The 20,778-nt window shown below is 42.1% G+C and overlaps 1 protein-coding gene across 2 annotated transcripts; it reads right to left on the bottom strand.

The window, feature by feature from the left end:
- Positions 1–4,201: 4,201 nt before the first annotated feature.
- Positions 4,202–19,679, bottom strand: dclre1c (DNA cross-link repair 1C, PSO2 homolog (S. cerevisiae)). Of its 2 annotated transcripts, none has more exons than XM_085769507.1 (16): positions 19,279–19,679; positions 18,514–18,565; positions 17,671–17,755; positions 17,490–17,549; positions 17,336–17,391; positions 16,078–16,179; positions 15,626–15,698; positions 15,376–15,516; positions 13,200–13,301; positions 12,963–13,099; positions 12,763–12,817; positions 12,579–12,667; positions 12,277–12,374; positions 11,832–11,930; positions 10,136–10,347; positions 4,202–4,797 (listed from the first exon to the last, which is right to left on the bottom strand). In XM_085769507.1, the coding sequence occupies exons 1-16, from the start codon at positions 19,385–19,387 to the stop codon at positions 4,267–4,269; spliced, it is 2,001 nt and encodes a 666-aa protein (XP_085625633.1). In that variant the 5' UTR covers positions 19,388–19,679; the 3' UTR covers positions 4,202–4,266. The 2 variants fall into 2 exon arrangements, with proteins under 2 accessions (XP_085625633.1, XP_085625634.1); XM_085769508.1 differs by having other exon boundaries at positions 11,832–11,924; positions 19,279–19,677.
- Between the last annotated feature and the right edge of the window lie 1,099 nt (positions 19,680–20,778).

Below are 20,778 nucleotides of genomic sequence, written 5' to 3'. Positions count from 1 at the left end.
TTTTATTTTACTTCATTTTGTCTCTTTTGTCAGGTATCGTTGTAAAGCTCTCTCTCTCCTGAACAATGATGTGGCTCTAAAGGCCCTTTCACACCGGAGACGTATTTTTCGCGCGAATAATTCGCGCATCAATATTTTTTTTCGAACCCCGGTTTTCATAACGGGTCCTTTCACACCGACCGCGAATGTGTTGCGGCGAAAATGCGACATAATTTTTTTTCGTCGTGCGGTCGATTTTTCCGAGCTTTCGCCCCGCGAATAAACGCATCAACCAATCATGTGCCGTGAAAAGGAGGTACGTCACAGCCCCCACGTCAGAACACAGGCAGCTGTTTCCCATAACAGACGGTGGCCGCACAGTCTCGGGCCGCCACAGTCTCTCACAGGAAAAAGACGTTGTTTCACGGTCTTTGCTCTGATCTCTGCCAGTCAGCCCCTCCACCTGCCGTCTCTCTGGGCACGTACACACACACACACACACACACACACAGACACACGCACATGCACACACACACACGGACATGCGGGCGCATGGACACGTGCTTGGCCGCTAATGTAAACAATAAATAACCTGTGTCTCGGAGGAGAGAGGAAGAGGAGGAGAAGAGAGGAGGAGGAGAGAGGAGGAGGAGGAGGAGGAGGAGGAGGAGGAGAGAGGAAGAGGAGGAGAAGAGATGAGGAGGAGAGAGGAGGAGGAGAAGGAGAGGAGGAGGAGGAGAGAGGAGAAGGAGAGGAAGAGGAGGAGGAGGGGGGGTAAGTGGAAAGAGGAGAGGAGGAGGAGGAGAAATAGCAATGTTCATATCAGATATTGATCAGTGATCAGACAGTGAGCTGCTGCTGTGTTGAGTGAAGTTGGTAACAAGACAACAGCGGCATAACGTAGCGAATACATGAGGGATAATTAACGACGTGGAGGCGAAGAACCAGCCGTCGCAAAGCGAAACTTTGGAATCTAATTGTCGCATCTGTCGCATATTCGCGTCGCCGCCGGTGTGAATGGTTTTGATGCGAAATATTTGGCCGCGAATATTTCGCAATTTCGTGTCGTTTATTCGTTACGTCCGCGGTGTGAAAGGGCCTTAAGAACGGTCATTTCCTTTGTATCAGCAACCAATCGTAAAAGAACGATTGACAATAACAATCTATGCACCGTATTACAGTACAAGTCTTTAAAGGTTTTCTCAGAAAGAGTTTTCTCTCAAATCTCCCCTTCAGCAGCACCTACAGACACCAAACCTTCCACTTTGATCCCTTTCTATATTCTGAAGGTTTGTACAGAGGGAATTGTTGATATATCATTCACAGCCTGATTTATACAACGTTTTATTCCTAAAAACATGGAGAAATTTGATTTTTTTTTTAGGGCTGGTGACAGTATTTTCTAATTTACAGAGTGATTAAAAGAGATATCCAAAATCCTCCTCTGTAAAAACTTCTGACTCTAATGTGTCAACAAAATAAAACAAGAATTTTGAAAGTAGCTTTATCCATTGTTCAGATTTCTGTTCTGGAAATATATGCAAATTAGCACATATTTAATTAGATATTGCCTCATTTACATATTTAAACATAAAATTTGACAAAACTTGTAATACAAAAAATATTTGTCTTAATGTGAGTGATAAACTTGGGAAGTTTCATGGTGAAATCTGTTAGTTTACATTTTTACCCTATTGACCGTAGTGTCCCAACTTAATGCAACAGGTTCCTCTGTGAGTTAATGGAGGTGAGGTCATGTGACACTGAGCTCACCTGTGATTGGTCGGTCGGTTTGTTTGTTTACGACCTGCTGAGGTGACGAGGTCGTCGTCTCCGTAGAGTCTTTGAACGCAGCGTGTGTTGATGTTGATGCTCCTGTTTGCTCTGGAGACTGAGTGTGTGTGTGTGTGTGTCTGTGTGTGTGTGTGTGTGTGTCGGTCCAAACAAACACAATCATCTGTTGTTTAATTAGAAAATAATTTAATTTCATTCATTTAATCAACTCAACATCAGTTCTTCAACGTTCAGAGGAAAATTTAAAATAAAAAAACAAAAACCACAAACTGTCAAACAGGGATACCGTGGTTACCGTGGCAACGGAGGAGCAGCTGCATCAACGTACAGAGGGAATGTAAAGTATGGCAGCGTAGTGTAAAGTGCAGAGTCTGTTGTGGTTTGGAGGAGGAAACGGCAGCTGCAGATGTCACAGTGAGGTCATATAGAGGAGGTAAACTCAAACTAGAGCAAAACTTTCATCAACTATTAGTATTAATTATTATTATTATTATTATTAATGAACAGTGTTGAACTACGACAGGATCAGAGTCACTGAGTGAAAAATCTCAAACTAAGATTTTATTCTCAATTTAACGTCTTAAATTCATGAGAAAAGAGTGAAAACATGTGACGGATGTTACAACTTTATTCTGGTGAAACTGTGTTTTTAATCTTAAAGTCGTAACTTTACTAGAATAAAGTCCAGATAAGTTGTGATCTTACAAAAATAACTCTCAACTTCACTCTCACAATAATGTGACGTCATATCTTAACTATTAAGAAAATATTCTCAACTTTACTCCTGTAAAGTTTCAACTCAAAGGCTGAATTTTATAGAAGAATCTATAAAATCACAACTTTTTCTTGTAAAATTAAGATTTTATCCTCATAATAATGTGACAAATAAGAATTTATTTTTAATTTTACTTTTCATTTAATTAAATTCCGACTTTCTAATTTCACTACAGTAAAGTCAGAATATTCATCATAACAAAATTCAACTTTATATCCAAATTATGGTTTTTGAGGAGAAACAGGATGTTTTATTTTGAAGGTGAAGAAAGTCAAATCAAACTTTATTGCCACTGTTTCCTCACGCAGAGATGAAAACATCATGAATGTAAAGATATAAAAATATAAATCAAATAATCAAAATAAAAAATAAAAGAAGCAGCAAATGAAATGATCAATTGAACGTCGTGTTCAAAAGTCAGAATTTAACGAGAATTATCTCAAATATTCTCGTTATAACTTGAATTTATTCTCATTTTACCGTCACAACGTTTTGAGGAGAAAGTTGAGAATCATTTCTGTGATGTTTAAAGGGATAGTAGCATTTTTTTTAAAGTGGGGTTGTATGATCTACAAATAGCCCCTAAGTACTTTAATTGCAGTAGAAGACTCTCTGCACTCCTCCCGTTAGCAACACCAGCCCATAATAGCCCTGCCCAGAGATTTACAACATACAGTGTTGTGAACAGACCCAAAGAAACGGCCTATTTTCACGGCCTAAAAGAGGTTTTACCTAAAAAAAAAAATACAGTTCGCTATAATATAATTTTTTCCAGCCCTTCAAAGTGCAAGAAAAACACAGTTTTTATTTGGACCTAACCAACTGCTGATCGGCGGGCGATAACCCTGGGCGGAGGGATACGTGAGTTGGTTAGGTCCAAATAAAAACTGTGTTTTTCTTGCACTTTGAGGGGCTGGAAAAAATTATATTATAGCGAACAATGGAACTGTGTATTTTTTTTTTCAGGTAAAACCTCTTTTAGGCCGTGAAAATAGGCCGTTTCTTTGGGTCTGTTCACAACACTGTATGTTGTAAATCTCTGGGCAGGGCTATTATGGGCTGGCGTTGCTAACGGGAGGAGTGCAGAGAGTCTTCTACTGCAATTAAAGTACTTAGGGGCTATTTGTAGATCATACAACCTAGAGCACTGGAAAAGAGAGTAACGACACCACCATTGACTCCCGTGGTAATGGTTTATGGGTTTAAGGGTTTTGCCCCCCTAGTGGCAGGATATGGGTATTGCAAAAGCGCCCAGAAAACCCATTCACTCCAATGTATGTGTGTTGCCCACTTGCTTGTAAATGGATGAAAACGGCCGTGTTTTTGTTTTTAGGTGTCTTGGTCATATCAGATTATACTTTGTTTATTACAAAATGTAGATTGAAACATTAATGTAGACAACTATTTTTTATTTTTTATTTTATTTTACTCGCCTATGTGTTAATGTTTATCTGTAAAGGATCCTCAATGATGCTATAAATGTCCTAAAATTATTGATAACACCACACTTGCTCATTCACCAACAATGCAGAGATGTCAGTTCTTGGGCGCTTTTGCAATACCCACATTCCTCCACCAGGAGGCGCTGCCATTGGACCAATGCGTGTTGTTACTCTCTTATTCCAGTGCTCTAATACAACCCCACTTTAAAAAAAATGCTACTATCCCTTTAATATTATTCCTGCTGTTTCAGACTCGTGTGTTTCCCTGCGTCTCCGTCACGCGGCGCCCTGACCCCCGTGACCTCCCTGACCTCCGTGACCTCCGTGACCTGCCGCCCTGACGACCACCTCCTCTCCCGACGCCAGCTTCCTGTACAGCGGCGTCAGCTCGGCGGCTCGCGGCGCCTTCGACTCCGGCGTGGCGGGAACGTCGAAGTCGGACGACGCCTGAGAGTCGGAGAGCTCCGACGGGAAGATCAGACCCGAGGCGGCGGCGTTGTGCGTCTTCTCCGGCGGCGGCGGGAGGATCAACGTGTCGGCTAAACACGAGTCCATGTTCTGGGAGGAGTGAGTGGAAGACGACAGCGTCAGACTGAACTCCTCCTGCTGCTCCTCTTCCTCCTCCTCCTCCTCTTCCTCCTCGTCGCTGAACAGCTCGGGCGTCTGCGAGCCCGTCAGCCTGGAGGGGGCGGGGCTTATGTTGGAGCAGCAGGACTGTGATTGGCTGTTCTGGCTGTTCTGGCTGTTCTGGCTGTCCGGCAACGCGTCGGCGGTGAAGAAATCCTCCCACTTCGGATCGCAGCGTTCCTACACATTGTCATCAAATGTCAAAATTCCATACTTTTTCCCAGACTCTCATAATTTCCAGACTTCTCCGTTAAAAAAAAAAAAATTCAAATAATTTGTGACATGTGAGTAATTAGATGTGTTATCATGTAAATAAAATGTGCAATAAATTGTTTGTTTTCATTATTCTGAATTTTCTGAATGCCATTATGTCACCAAATAATTTCCAGGAGAAAGGTACAATAGTGCAGCATACAAAATAATTAAAGGAATAGTTCAACATTTTGGCAAGTTGACCCATTGCCATAATCCCTATAGTCATAGCAGTAGGTTCGTTACCTTTAATTGTCGGTGCAAGCTATTTTTAGAACGGCGGAGCAGAGCCGTGAGCTGCTCAGAGCTACGCTACGGAGGCTCATGGGAGTTCTTGGTTTCCCTCGTCAAACTCATCAAATACACAATCCAACAACTCCACAACGCTCTGGTGGACAAGTTGTGAGCTGCACATTCACCACGCTATGAGATAATAACACAACGTTACCACACAGAGTTGTTTTAGAGGGAAATTCATGCAGAACCGCTGATGCGTGTTGCCTTCAGGGACAGTTTTTCATCAAGCAGTCTCTGTATTTCCCTCTAAAACAACTCTGTCTGGTAACGTTGTGTTATTATCTCATAGCGTGGTGAATGTGCAGGTCACAACTTGTCCACCAGAGCGTTGTGGAGTTGTTGGATTGTGTATTTGATGAGTTTGATGAGGGAAACCAAGAAATCCCATAATGAGCCTCCGTAGTGTAGCTCTGAGCAGCTCACGGCTCTGCTCCGCCGTTCTAAAAACAGCTTGCACCGACAATTAAAGGTAACGAACCTACTGCTATGACTATAGGGATTATTAGTAGGAGCCCCAGGAGGGGTCCACGTGCACCCCCCTTATTTTTTTTTCTAGTCTGGATTTTTTGCATCCTTGGAACCTCTAAAATAGAGATTTGGGTGATCCCCGGAACAAAACCTGTCCAAAATGTGTTTTTTGCAATGTTTTAGTACCCCTATGATACCTGTGGAATTGTTGCCAGGAATGCCAGTCAGACTGTCTTTCAAAGACTGTAGCACGCTCAAATTTCGAGCGAGCCCAAAGATAGAGATATCAATGTATTCGGGACAACCTCAGGTTTCCAGTGTGACCAAGTTTGTTAAGCTACCTTGTCAGAAAGGGAGCTAAAAACCTAATGATTTAAAGTCAGATGAAAATTTTGTGAGGGAAAAACAGCCATCTACATGTTTTCAAATGGTCCCTTGACCTGTCACCTAGATGTATGTGAATGGAAATGGGTTATATGGGTACCCACAGGCCTCCCCTATCCAGACATACCTAATTTGTGTGAATCTAATGCCGTTTTGGGGGAGAACCATGCAGTAATTTGCATGCAGTAGCCTACAAATATGTCATTTCCGCCTATATACAAAATGGTGTATTTGACTATTTCTGCACACTGGGGGTTCATAAACAGTCACAGAATTGCATGAATTGGGTATGACTGGATAGCTGAGATGCTTGTGCATCCAATCAGCCTATTCAATTGTGATTTTAGTCCATTAAGTAGTGTAATGGCACAAATGGTGCTTATTGCTTGTCTTGAGCAATAAAGTCGATAAGAACAAGTTGGGATTACATGTTAAACAACAACCCTAGGCAAGTGTGGGAAGGCCTAAAATACATATTATCAGGGCAACATGGCTGGGTCTGTAAGGTCATTTTAACAGAGGAGCTAAACCACTTCTTTACCCGCTTTGAGAAACCCAAAGCATTCCAGCTTCCCACACACCGCTGCCCATAGTTTCCTCTGAGCATATCCACGGACACACTCTCCCTCAAAGAACATCAGGTTCACAAGTGTGTTTAAGTCAGTGAATCAGAAGACAGCTGCTGATCCTGACGGAGTTCCTGGCAAAGTATTTTAAGTGTGTGCTGATCAGCTGTCTACTGTATTTACAAAAATATTCAACCTCTCACTGACATAAGCCACTGTCCCTCACTGCCTGAAATCAGCCACCATAATCCCTGTTCCCAAATCCACCACCATCAGCGGCCTCATTGACTTCAGACCCATCACCCTAACACCCGTGGTCACCAAGTGCTTTGAGAGGCTGGTCCTAAGGCACATCAAGGACTGCATCCCATCAGTTTGCCGACAAGACAAGCAGGTCCACCGAGGACGCTACCTGGAACATCCTTGGACTTCTGTTACAAATATGAATACAAATTACTTTACAAATTAATTTGTCTGTGATTGACCATTCGCAGAAGAGTCTTCTGACAATTTGCAGAAGAGAAGACTCTTTGTAGCTACCTTCAGCCTGATGGCTTTCTTCGTCCTGCAGTGAAGACAGAGGAGCCGTCCACCACCACTGCTTTCCTGGTCCATCAAGGTGTCATGAAGAGGATGATCCAAGTTATTCAGAATGGCCTCCTCCATCTTCAGTGTGGAACTTCAGGGAAACGTCATTGAGGTCAGTGCCTCAGGATGTTTGGCCTGTATCCTAGCAACGACTGCATGGAAAACTTTGCATTGAACTTGAGCAGCAGCCGTTGGTGGGATGTACACAATTGTTATGATTTTGAAACAATCTACTTTCTGAGTCCAATATCTCCGGCTCATCACTCTTGATGGGCAGGGAGTTGACATTTCCCTTGATAACTGACGGCAGAAAGGACCCAGTTCATCTCCACTTCCAGGCCTTTAACCTTTACTCCACTAGCATGGCAACCACGAAAGCACATCTTCATCTCAGCTGGAATAGGGTGGCATCCTCCACACTTACTCAATTTTCAGGGAAAGTTAGGATGCTTTTCGACTACAGCTCGGCATTCAATACCATCCAGACAAGCTGGTCACACTAAACCTCCCTCCTACCACCTGTGCTTGGATTAAGAATTTTCTTTCTAACCATCCACAGTCTGTTAAAGTTGGTGACAAGAGCTCTTCCATCCTGACTTTTGGAGGCACAAGACTGACCCCCCCCCCTCCTGACCTTGCGGAAAGGGTTTCCACCTTTAAGTTTGTAGGGATCCATATCTCAGAGGATCTATCGTGGTCTGCTGACATAACTGTCCTTGTCCAGAAAGCCCAGCAACGTCTCCCCCTCCGAGGGTCTTGAGATGGAACAAACTGCAGGAAGACCTTCTCATCTCAATTGAGAGTTTGCTGGTGTATGCCATGCCATCTGTATGGTATGCTGGCTGCACTGTGACTGACAGGAAGAGACTGCAGAGAGTGATAAGGTCTGCAGAAGAAGTGATCAGCTGTCCACCTCCCGCCCTGGACTATATTGCTAGCTCTGTTGCCTCTCCAGAGCTACAGCAATTCTCAGTGATCACTCCCATCCAAACCATCACCTGTTCAGCATGCTGCCCTCTGGGAGCAGGTACATGTCCATCAGGTCCAGGACAAATCATGAACAGTTCCTTCCCCTGAACAGTCATTACTCTAAACACACAGTAACTTAACACAATAATATCCTCAAGAGCTCATGTATGAAATGCAATAACTAATGGTATAGGAGGAAGAAAAATTGCAAACATAAACTACTGTAGGAACCAGGGACATGTCCCATACATAATTCCTCTTGCAGAGGAAGCTTGATTTTAGTATTCCTCTTTATCATCAAAAGACTCTGCTTCAATGGTCTCATCTTGTTGTTCTTCCTCTTCTTCGCTATCTGCCTCCTGTGTGAATATGTCAACCAGAGATGGAGGCATTATCGGTCCAGCAGTCAAAGGTAGCTGCCCGCTTGTAACCTGCAACTCTATGGTTGCAGCGATCAATGTGGGTGGAGAGACAGCACTGTGGTGGATGGCGACAGCATTGTGATGGTGGGAGGTGTCTAAGGTCCACTTCAAACTTAGCTTCTTGTGTATCATCTTCACATGCACTGCATTAACTTTCTTTTGGAGTGGCAGGTTACAAACAGGCAGCTGCGCCCATCTCTGAGCAGCCTAAATGACCTACATCTGGTAAATAATATTATATTGTTAACTGTGTTTGCTTTTTTATGTATAACAAGAACATATATTACAAAATGATTTTCACCAGGGATGGGAGAAGAATGAAGATGGAGTACTGTGGAGTACTATGGAGTACTGTGGAGTAGTGTGGACTGCTAGACCCATAATGCCTCCATCTCTGGTTGACATACTCACACAGGAGGCAGATAGTGAAGAAGAGGAAGAAGAGCAAGATGAGACCATTGAAGCAAAAATTTATGATGATGAAGAGAACTACTGAAATCAAGCTTCATCTAGAGGAATTCTATAGGGGACATGTCCCTGGTTCCTACAGTAGTTAATGTTTGCAATATTTCTTGCTCCTATGACCATAAGTTATTGCATTTCATACATAGTTACTAAATGGCTACATTTGGTGAAATTACTGTTTAGCACACGTGAATAAATCCTCCAATGTTCATTTCAAAGAGTGATTGAATTATTGCTCATGATAAGCAATAAGCACCATTTGTGCCAATACACTACTTTATGGACTAAAATCACAATTGAATAGGCTGATTGGATGCACAAGCATCTCAGCTATCCAGTCATACCCAATTCATGCAATTTTGTGACTGTTTATGAACACCCAGTGTGCAGAAATAGTCAAATACACCATTTTGTATATAGGCGGAAATGACATATTTGTAGGCTACTGCATGCAAATTACTGCATGGTTCTCCCCCAAAACTACATTAGATTCACACAAATTAGGTATGTCTGGATAGGGGAGGCCTGTAGGTACCCATATAACCCATTTCCATTGACATACATCTAGGTGACAGGTCAAGGGACCATTTGAAAACATGTAGATGGCTGTTTTTCCCTCACAAAATTTTCATCTGACTTTAAATCATTAGGTTTTTAGCTCCCTTTCTGACAAGGTAGCTTAACAAACTTGGTCACACTGGAAACCTGAGGTTGTCCCGAATACATTGATATCTCTATCTTTGGGCTCGCTCGAAATTTGAGCGTGCTACAGTCTTTGAAAGACAGTCTGACTGGCATTCCTGGCAACAATTCCACAGGTATCATAGGGGTACTAAAACATTGCAAAAAACACATTTTGGACAGGTTTTGTTCCGGGGATCACCCAAATCTCTATTTTAGAGGTTCCAAGGATGCAAAAAATCCAGACTAGAAAAAAAAATAAGGGGGGTGCACGTGAACCCCTCCTGGGGCTCCTACTATATGGCAATGGGCCAATTTGCCAAAATGTTGAACTATCCCTTTAGCCCAAATGGCTTCACATACGACCAAACCCAGATAAGTATTAAGATAAATATATTTCCATACAATAATTTCCATTTTCCATACCTGCGTAGGAACCCTGAGATCGTTACACGTCTCTCCCTCCTTCTTCACCTCCTCTCCCTCCTTCCTCTCCTCGTCCTCCGCCTCTTCTTCCTCTTCTTCTTCTCCGTTGGACTCGGTGCAGTCGACGTAGTTGTGTGAAACAGACGCAGTGTCGCCGACCGCTGGAGGCGCCGTCGCCACCGCCATCGTCGCCTCAGGACGCTCCGTTCCCTCTGCAGACGACGAGTCAACAAAACAAAGCTAATGTGATCGTCTGTGACATCATCACTACAATCAATCAACTCATGCACTGTGTCCGAAATCCCCCCCTACTCACTATATAGTGACCAGGCCATTTTGTAGTGGTGTCCGAATGTTTAGTGATTATTAATGTTCACTATATAGTGACTGAATCTATCCCACAATTCACCGCGAAATGTAGTGAACATCTGATGGTCACTAACCGGAGCAAGATATCCCATCATGCATTGCGGTCACGGATCGACGCCGTTAACACACCGGCCCAGAGCGACCGGTGTAGCTACCAAATAAATGAAGTAGTGCAGCAGCCCATAATACATCCATGCAGCAGCCTCAATAAATGTGTCCAGGCTGCCAGAGTTGTCTGGTTGCGGCTTCCACAGACTCCCAGAACAAACGTCAGAGCAAATTTCCTAACAAGTGTTATAAACTCGGACCCCAGGAAGAATAGCCGATGCTGTGGCAGGTGCTAATGGGGATCCTAATAAAGAAAAGAAAAAGAAACTGACCACAGACTCTGGATAGCGAGGCTAATTTCTGTTAGCCCGTCTATGGTGTTTTACATTAACGTTAGCATTAAGCTAGCGGACTTAATGCTTAGTTGTGACACTGGCTGTGTGTGTTTTGAACGTTGTTTAAAACTATGTGGGTTTGATTGAATATTGAATTAAATATATATATATTACCGCTTAAAGCAGAAGTAAGTGATATATTTGTGTTAATATAAGTCTTAAATAGTTCTATCTTCCGACAGCAATCACTTACATAGAGTGTTTGAACCGAAACACGGGTCTGTCAGTCACTCTGCTCTGCTGTAAGCCGAGGAGAAAACATTTCTCGTATCCTACAGTTTTTATCCAATGAGGAGAGAGAACGGCATGCAGGGCTGTGTGTGCAGCCAAGGGACGCCGTGAATGTGGTGACGTAGGGACGAGGACTGTTATGGTGCGTTCAAGGAAACTCGTAACTCGTGTTTTTCTGACCTGTGAAGTCGTACCAGTTCGATCTGGTACGAGTTCACCGGTCAGAAGTTACGAGTGGCCGTTATAGTGACTTTCACCGGTAAAACAGGTCGGAAAAACACGAGTGGGTTGCCTGGAACGCTACAAAGTCGTAAGTTGTGACTTGAAGCTGCAATTTACGATTTCAAAAGCCTGCCTGGAACGCAGCATTAGCGAAAACGACCGGATCGCTTACTTCTGCTTTAATATATTGCTTTACTCCTCTACACCGGCCGTTACCATGGTTGTATCCATGGTACCTGCACCGGCCGTTACAATCGCGGTCGGAACGTTTCAATTACGCAACGTAATACGTCATTAACTGTGCGGCGGAGTCGTGTCCGAAAGTGCTTTTTTATTTGACCAGTGAGTCACTATATTGAATTCACTATATAGTGAGCAGGGAGGGATTTCGGACACAACCATGGATTGATTATTGTTCCATGTTCCCTCACCTTGTGTCACTTCCTGGTTCAGACCCGTCTTCTTCTTCTTCACCGGTGCCAGGTCGTCAAACAGGTCGTTGTCGTCGCCGTCGTCGCTGCTTCCTGAGTCTGAAAACACACAACGTTAAAAATCAATATCATCTTTATATTTGAATAAAGTGAATTATTTACTTTGTTATGATGTAAAACTGAAAATCTTCATGTTTGAGAAGCTGAAAGAAGAGTTTGAGTTTTAAATAATCAATACAGTTTATTTCTTGTTTTCATGTTTCTGATGTTTCGAGAGAATAAAGTTCATCACACGACTTTATCTTTATGTTTCATGGAGCAAATGGTGTAAAAAAAAACCTAAAAAAACCCTGTGAACCAGTGAAACGGTTACTGCTGTGGAGAAAACACCTGTTAGTGTGTGTGTGTGTGTGTGTGTGTGTGTGTATGTGTGTGTGTGTGTTACCGTATGTAGGTCGCTGCACTCTGCTGCGTTTGAGGACTCCCAGAGGTTCATAAATGAAAGCTGCACGATCAGAGCGGTTCCTGCACATCAGCTTCAACCTTTGAACACACACAGATGTCAATGTGTTAAAGCTCCTTCAAAATAAAGGTAGATGTTTGTGTTAAAGCTCCTTCAAAATAAAGGTAGATGTTTGTGTTAAAGATCCTTCAGAATAAAGGTAGATGTTTGTGTTAAGAAGCGACACAAACGTCACAGAAAAATTAGTTTGGTAAAAAAAATAAACCAAGTCAAACTCGACTCACATCTGTGTGACCTCAGTCAGAGTTCGACCAATAGGAATCACGCTGGGATAGACGTTCACCGGCTGAAGGTACGACAGGAAGTCTCTGAGCTGGAAGTGAAGAGGAGCAGAGTGTCACAACAAATAAACAAAGAAACAAAGAAACACAAATCAATCAAACAACCACACAGCGGCTGCTCTCCGACCTCAGAGTACGACGAGTGGAAGCTGAAACAGGCTCTGAAGGAACTGGCCCCGGTCCTGAAACCACAACGACAACACACACGTTAACACTGACTGGGACTGACTGATCAATCAATCAATCAATCGACCAATAATAATATAAAACAATAAAGTAAAGTAAAGTAAATCGATCAATAATCAGAGAGAATCTTCTGCCTCTCACTTTATGATCACGTTTGTTTTCTTGGTTCTCTCTCCGAACCACATGGTCGACGGTTTGATGCTGATGATGCGGAGAGGAGTCCCGTCGGCCGCCGAGCAGCCGCACGGCAACCGGTTGCCCTGGAAGAACTCCTCATCCTGCACACACACACACACACACACACACAGAGGAAAATCAGATAAAGGTTCCTTCTTCCTTTTAAAGGGTCATTCTTCTACACTAGTGTGTGTGTTGGACCTTCGGGTGTCGACAGGCGTGGATCTGCGACCGGCGGTCGGTCGTCACGTAGCTCAGGATCTCCGGCATCTTCTTGAACATGTCCAGATGGTTCACATGAATCTGTGTGGAAAAAAATGAACAACATAATATGAATCATCCTGGACCGAAACCACCACCACGGGATGAAAAAGTCACGGTTTCAAAACCACTTAAATATTCCGTCATAGCGTTGCTGTTGTATGAGCTGATTTTCTGTGTTTTTATTTTATTTTATTTTATTTAACTTAAATTTTTCGTCAAAGAGAGACAGGGCAGGTCAGAAATCCCTCCGGTCGTGTGCAGCTGCTACACAAACAGAGAGAAGATGTGAAAGCTGTGTGCTCTATTCTCTAACAGGGTATATACAGGAATCTTAAAGCTAATTCTAATACCTTTTTAAGACTTTTTCAAGACCATCTCAATATTTTTTAATACCTTAATACTTCAAGCTGTAACCATTTACATCACTTTTAACGCAACACTTTTAGTTTGTGATAAAGACTCGACCATAACAGAATTCAAAATAGGCTGGGATAATAAATCAAAGGCAAAAAAATCTTCTTTTCTTTTTTATGTACCGGTTCATCTTTGTTTTTTAATGAAATGAATAAATTAACACACTTAACACAATGTTTTTAGGACTCAAACTCTTGGACAGCTAATTCAGAAAAAAAAACTTTTATTATTTATTTTATTTTAAATTCAAGACTTTATAAAGTTGTGAAAAGACTTTTTAATACTTTTTAAGGGTCTTAATTTTCACAAAATTGATTTATCACCTTTTAATACTTTTCAAGACCCCGCGGATACCCTGTCTAAACATTATCCACTAAATGTTAACCGGGAGTTGTGCCGATCGATGCCGATTTAAAGAGGAACTAAACCCCTAAACCACTTTTTTCTGCTGAAAACAAATATATTTGGGTATAAGGTAGTGTTGTCAGTTGATTCTGGTCCAACTTTTGACATTTTAGTCAAAATATTTCAATTTGGTGTATTTTGTAGTAAAAATGTAGAGTGACTGCCCTCTATGGGTTGAAACACGGCTATTACAATCACATTTTTCTATTGGCTGAGATGGAGGCAGATGACGTTTTGGAGGCAGCTTTCGTCACCGGCCACCAGCTCCCCGACCAATCAGCACCGGCTGCTGCCTGCCGCTAATGGTTGCTAGGCACTCTAGCTGCTCTGCTGCGGCTAACGGTTGCTAGGCGCTCTAGCTGCTCTGCTGCAGCTAACGGTTGCTAGGCGCTCTAGCTGCTCTGCTGCAGCTAACGGTTGCTAGGCGCTCTAGCTGCTCTGCTGCGGCTAACGGCTGCTAACGGCTGCTAACAGCTGCCTGAATGGGAATCGTTAGTGCGGCCGGCGCTAACGAGCCGTTAACGAGCTAACGAGCCGGCGGATCAGCTGTAGATGCTGTGTCACGGCTCTGGCGTCCTCTCCTAGTAGTGTCCACGCTACTAGTGCTGTTAAGAGTAGCTCGTTAGTAGCTCGTTAGCGCTAGCAGAAGTGTCGATGTGTGTTTATTACTTTTTTTTCTCTTTTGTGTGATTTCGCGGGTGTGAATGGGGCGCAGGGGGGAGGGGGGATCGGAGAGTGCTCAGGAGTCCCGCCCATAATCAAGACATTTTTTGAATTTCAAGCTTAGAGCACGTCATCCAAAACTGAGGGGTTTAGTTCCCCTTTAACGGACGCGTTTCAGGCGCAGTATCTGAGTATCTCCGCCACCGTTGCTGTTGTTGTTACGTGAAGTCACGTCTAGTGCTGAAATCTAAAAAAAAAAAAAAAAAAAAAAAATTCCATTGAAAATAAAAAAAAATCCATTGGGGAAAAAATAAATCTGGCAAAAAAAAAAATCCATCGGAAAAAACAAAATATCCATCGAAAACAGAAAAAAAATCCATCGGGGAAAAAAAATATGGCAAAAAAAAAAAAAAAATCCATCAGGGGGAAAAAAAAATATGGCAAAAAAAAGGGAGAAAAGGGCCAGCTATAATTATTATAAAGCATTTAACCTTTAAGGAGAAAAGAAAAGAAACTAATCATTTCATGAATTTCAGCCTCATTATAAGAAGCACTTCCTGTTTACAGTCGACTCTGATGACATCAGAGATACGGTGACGTCATCAGGAGGCGGAGGCGTCTGATTGGTCACCTGTGTGTTGAACTCCTCCCCCAGGTTGGTGAACAGGTACTCGTATCCGTACGCCGCTTTGCAGTTGAGCCACACGACGTGATACGAACTCTGACCGATCCACTTCCCGATGAGCTCGGAGATGCCGTTCAGACACACCTCCTACACACACACACACACACACACACACACACACATTTTAAATAATAAACACTCATATTGTTCCAGAAAATTCTCAGGAAATAAATGTTGTTAGAAAAATAAAACTGACCCGTGTTGGGATCTGATAGAAGCGAGGGTCGTAGAAAGTGGAGTCGAGGTAAACGCTGTGAATGTCTTTAACCCTGAGACACAGAGATGAGGAACTAAACACATTTAACAGGTAAAAACAATCTCTAACTTTTTACTTTTATTCATTTAAACTGGGTGAATAACAACAGTTATGGATCAAATCTTTGTTTCTGTGTTTTTGTTGTTAAATATAATGTAAAAAACAAATATTTGCGTCTATTTTTTGTTGTTAAATCAGCATCACAGTCTCAGAAGACCATAGATTTCTTGTGCCATAGTTAAATATAACATATAAATAATAAATTGTGTCCAGTTTTGGTTGTTAAATGTAACGTTAAAAAAACTCAAAAACATCTAACTCCTTTAGATGGACTGAGTGGTGGTGTTTTATTGTGAAAGGTGACAGGAAGTGGCTGACCATCAGACACCGACCTGCTGCCTGAGTGCAGATGTTCGATCCTGGAGGCGTCGCCAGCTGCCAACCTGAAGTCTCCGGTGTACAACACGTTCCCATGACAACCTTCAAACAGGAACCTGCACACACACACACACACACACACTTTTTATAGCTTTTAATTATATGTTTCGTCAGCAGCTGTTACAGCTATTTATCAATATGTAGTTGATCAGTGCTGCATTCGACTAAAGTTAAAGGACAGTGACACCTCAACACTGTTTCCTTTATAGATGAATCTGTAGCTGCTGATTGATCAAGGAGATATATTGAGGAGTAACCTCATTTACAATATAGCCGAGATGTAGCTACGATGTAACTGTCTAGAATAGAAAACAGTGACGTCTCCAGTTGTTTCGTCATTTAAACCCAGTTTTTTTTTTTTTTACCGATAATCGATAACTTTCTGGTTCCAAAGCCTGATACCAATAACCGACAACATACCTGGAGATAAGAAAGACTAGTGAGGACCTAAGATATATCACAACATCAATTCTATAAACAAAACCAAAAACAGTTTTGACGCTTTAAATGAAGATATTCTATGAGCAAGCCTTTGGCAAAGGATACCAAACAAAACTTTTTGATATCTCAAATGAACATCTGTTTAAATAAGGTGCATTACTTATTGATATAAAAATAAAGGCCTCTAGAACTGATGCAAATATTTTGCAGTTCCCACTTCCCGGTTTGTGAGTTGTTCTTCTGACCTGTTTATGTTCATATTTCTAATGGTTTGTGTGTAACACACATGGGTAATGGGTAAAATACTGTGGATAACACGTTGATATCAAGTCAAGTCGGCAACTACCAAAGTTATGACCGAGTTGACGAGTTGTTTTCCGACATGAGGGAGTAATCTGATGGATTTATTCAATCAGAAAGTTGTTTTTCCGATTATACCGAGGCCACTTGAACGCAGCATTCACTGCAGGCCGTTCAGGTCTCATGTAGGAGCGAGAGGCTTGATTAAAAAAAACACCCACACCGCAGTGCTTACAAAAATACTATATCTTATCGGGGCTGTTCGTTATGATATCAGACTTATCAGAATGACGTCATAATTTCCTGATATCGGGCCGATAATTATCGTGCACCCCTATTAAAAATTCAGTTTTCTCTCATGTTCAGGAAAGAAAAGAATCAAACCATGAAAGAAACATCAACTAATCTTTTATTTGCAGCTCTATACTAAATAGTTACAATTACATTTAAACAGATGATGTTTTAACTCACATCACAGAGCCGGGGCAGTGACCTGCAGGGAGCAACGTCACCACAACGTCTTCTTTCTGTGAACACACAACACAACACACACGATGGTTTAAAACAAATACGACCACACAAACTCATATTAAAGCCAAAGACGAGAGGAAGTTTCCAGCTTCACCTCTCCTGATGCTTCGTCCACCAGAGAAATCTGAGTCGGACTCTCCAGCTCCAACGGGACCTGAACACATCATCATTCATTCATTCATTTTACAACAACATCAAATGACTCAAAAAAACACCCGAGGGCAGTGGAAGAGGAAGTGTAGGAGGTGATGGGATGTTTCTGACAGCAAACTCACGATGTAATCCTCCCAGAAGCCATATCTCGGATTATTGAGCAGCAGCTCTTTGGTCACGAAGGAGCAGTAGAGTCGGACCGTACGACTGCAAACAGAACACAGAAAGAGAAGAGAGAGAGGATCTTTATTGTTGTTTTGTCTAGTTTGTATCCACTGTTTTTTGGCCACCAGACCTGACTGAGAGCTTTACAGAAAGACAAGTAAATGGATCCTGGAAAAAAAAAAGAAGCCAAATTTAAGTCAAAATTGTGCAGTATAAAATCAAAATATAGACGATTATTTCATAGTGCTGACCTCCACACTCATATTTGTCTCTGTTAACACATACTTTTATTCCATAATATTTCTTTTTGCCAAACAAACAGTGTAGTGTGTGTGAGAAGGGATGTTATTGTTATTTTGTTTGATGAATATTTAATAGTTTGTATCCACTGTTGGCCACCAGAAGTGACTGAAAAATAAATCCTCATAGGAAATCAAAGCTTTATTCAGGTCAAAATTGTGCGGTATAAAGTCAAAATGTAGACTATATCATTGTGCTGACTTCCACACTCATATGACAAAATTAGTATTTTTATTCCATATTATTTATTTTTGCCAAATAAATCTGACACTTAATTATATTGTGTTTGAGTAATTCAAATGCTGACTGTAAAACACAGCCTTTTTGTAATATATTTTGAGATGTTGTTGACTCATGTCCAATTCTTTGTATTTTTCTTTACACACACGGCCTTCCCTACATTTAGGCTTAATTATATACAGACATGAAATCTCAATATGTTAATCTAATGGATGATTCCTCTCTGACTTTACATATTCAGTTAAAACAGAGAAACAAACCTGAACTGCAGCTTCCTCCTCAGCAGCGGTCCTTTCAGCCCCTTCATGTGATCTGTGGACAGTGACAACACGTCTTTGTGTGAACTTTAAACACTGACTGAATAAAAAATATAGATATTATTATATTTCATTTCGTTTCATTTTTGATTAATTCCATTCATGGTATACATTCTACACATGATTGCACATATTTACATAATGTACACATTGTCACCATGAATGAAAAAAAGGAGCAGGATGAAGAAAACTTATAGTACCGTAGCTGCCCCTCTCTGTTGTTATAATTACATTGGCTTAGGCTACTTCAACACCAATATTATACTCTGTTTCAAAATATTAAAGATGATGAAACATAGTAATGACAAGAAAACAAACAAAATAGCAGTGGACACCACTCGTCTATCTATCCTTTCCTTTCTTTTTTCCCTTTCTTCTTTTTTGTAGACGCTTATCTTTTCTTTTTTAAACATTTTTCTTAAACTGAGACATAGCCTACTTGTACAACTTTTCAATTCCTTGCTTTGTGAATGTCATAGTTTTACACTTGCAACAGAAATATACACATTTGTTTTAAGCTTAACCTTGCAAATGTATGTTTAAAATCAAGCTTCAGTCTGTTTTATCCTCTTCCTCCAGCTTGAACAAGTTTTGTAAATGTTCTGGTCATGATCTGTTCTTTGCTTTAAACATTGTTTTTAAGGTCTGAAGTTCTTAACAGGCAGACTTTTGATGCTGATGCTAGCTTAGCTTCCAGCAGTTTCTCACCTTTGTGACAGTGGGAGAGGAAATAAGCCCGGGCATGTAGGTTTTCCCTGTCGAACCGGTCCAGGGAAATCCACGGATACTCCTTCATCCGACCCGCAAACGAACTCATCCTTCATCCGAACCTTCCGACGGTGTCGTCTTAGATAAGTCATGGGATGTTTTAGACGAGAAAATGTGTCGCTATGTTTTGTTATCTGCTATCATCACTGCTGCAGCCGGTGTTTGTTTTCGTTTTGTCCCGCCCACTGAGTTGAGCTTCTTCCTCTTCTGCGAGTTTCCGTCCCCACAGTTCATTTCGCGGGCGTTGCCGCCATCTTGTGTCAAAACGGTTTAACTGAAATCTACTCCCCGGCAGCCCGGCGCTCCCCGTTAAATACTTCACATCACATTTAGCGCGAATATTAACACATCAGAGATTTAACTGCTTCTATTTTTCAACCACACTGCTTCAAAATATCACATTTTGTCGACGTAAGATCCATTAGTGGAGTCTGCTGCTGCTGCTGCTGCGACTTCATCTTCATCCTCCAAGAAGAAAGTAGTTAACGGTAACCAGGCAACCGAAGGAGAAGCTACAGGAAACTGTCCTTTCCGCCTGATATGAACAGACTTTTCAAGCAACTAAATATATAAATAAGTCCGTATTTAAGTAAAAAATATGACGCTGATATTTAGGGACCGTCATAGACTGTAAAAAGAATGGACGTAGCGTCCGTGACGTCACCCATTGGTTTTGGGGAGTCGTTTTTGTGACTCAAATATGGCGGCCTGGACAGCGCCATGTTGGATTGGCCGGCCGAGAACCCGCCCACTGGCCTCGAAGCAGCCTGTCTCCGAACCGCTCCGGACCTGTCACTCAATGTTTCCGCGCCCTGATTGGCTAGAGTTTTAACCTAATAACAGTAAAACTGTAGAGTTAAAAAAAAATTCACCCCCCTCAGAGTGTGTGCGGGGGTAGAAACTATCGATTGAGACGAAAAAACGTTCTGACACCAGGCTTTTAACATGTTTACTGAGGATGTAAAGTCGGCGATTTTAACATGGGGGTCTATGGGGAATGCTCCCTTCTGACACCAGCCCCCAGAGGAATCCGAGGGGATTGCAGTTTTTTGAACGCGGAAGTGAGCTTCACTTCTCAGACCGACAACTGCCCCCTTGGGGACCGTTCGTTATTTATGGAATGGGCCACCGGAGGAAAATGGGGGGGGGTCATGTCATAATATTCTTTGTTGAGGGGTGGGTCCACTAAAAAAAAAAGGTCAGCGAGGGGGGGTCATTCAACATTTTGTCTGGAGGACACTGCAATGCTCGCAAAAAACAAAAACAAAACAAAAACGGGACATTTAAAAGCTGCAAGCACTGACGGCAATGAGAGCAACGGCCCCTAAATCACAACGTAATTTTATATTGTTCTGATCTGCCCTAAGTGGGGTTCGAACCCGCGTCTCCCGCACCGCAGGCGACGATGCTAACCGCTTCGCCAAGAACTCAGTAAGGATT

Source organism: Trachurus japonicus, chromosome 23 (genome assembly GCF_045865225.1).
Source record: "Trachurus japonicus isolate A0001 chromosome 23, Traja_1.0".
NCBI classification, from domain to species: Eukaryota; Metazoa; Chordata; class Actinopteri; order Carangiformes; family Carangidae; genus Trachurus; species Trachurus japonicus.
Note: the sequence above shows the minus strand (reverse complement) of the source record. Positions and strands in the feature narration are given on the sequence as shown.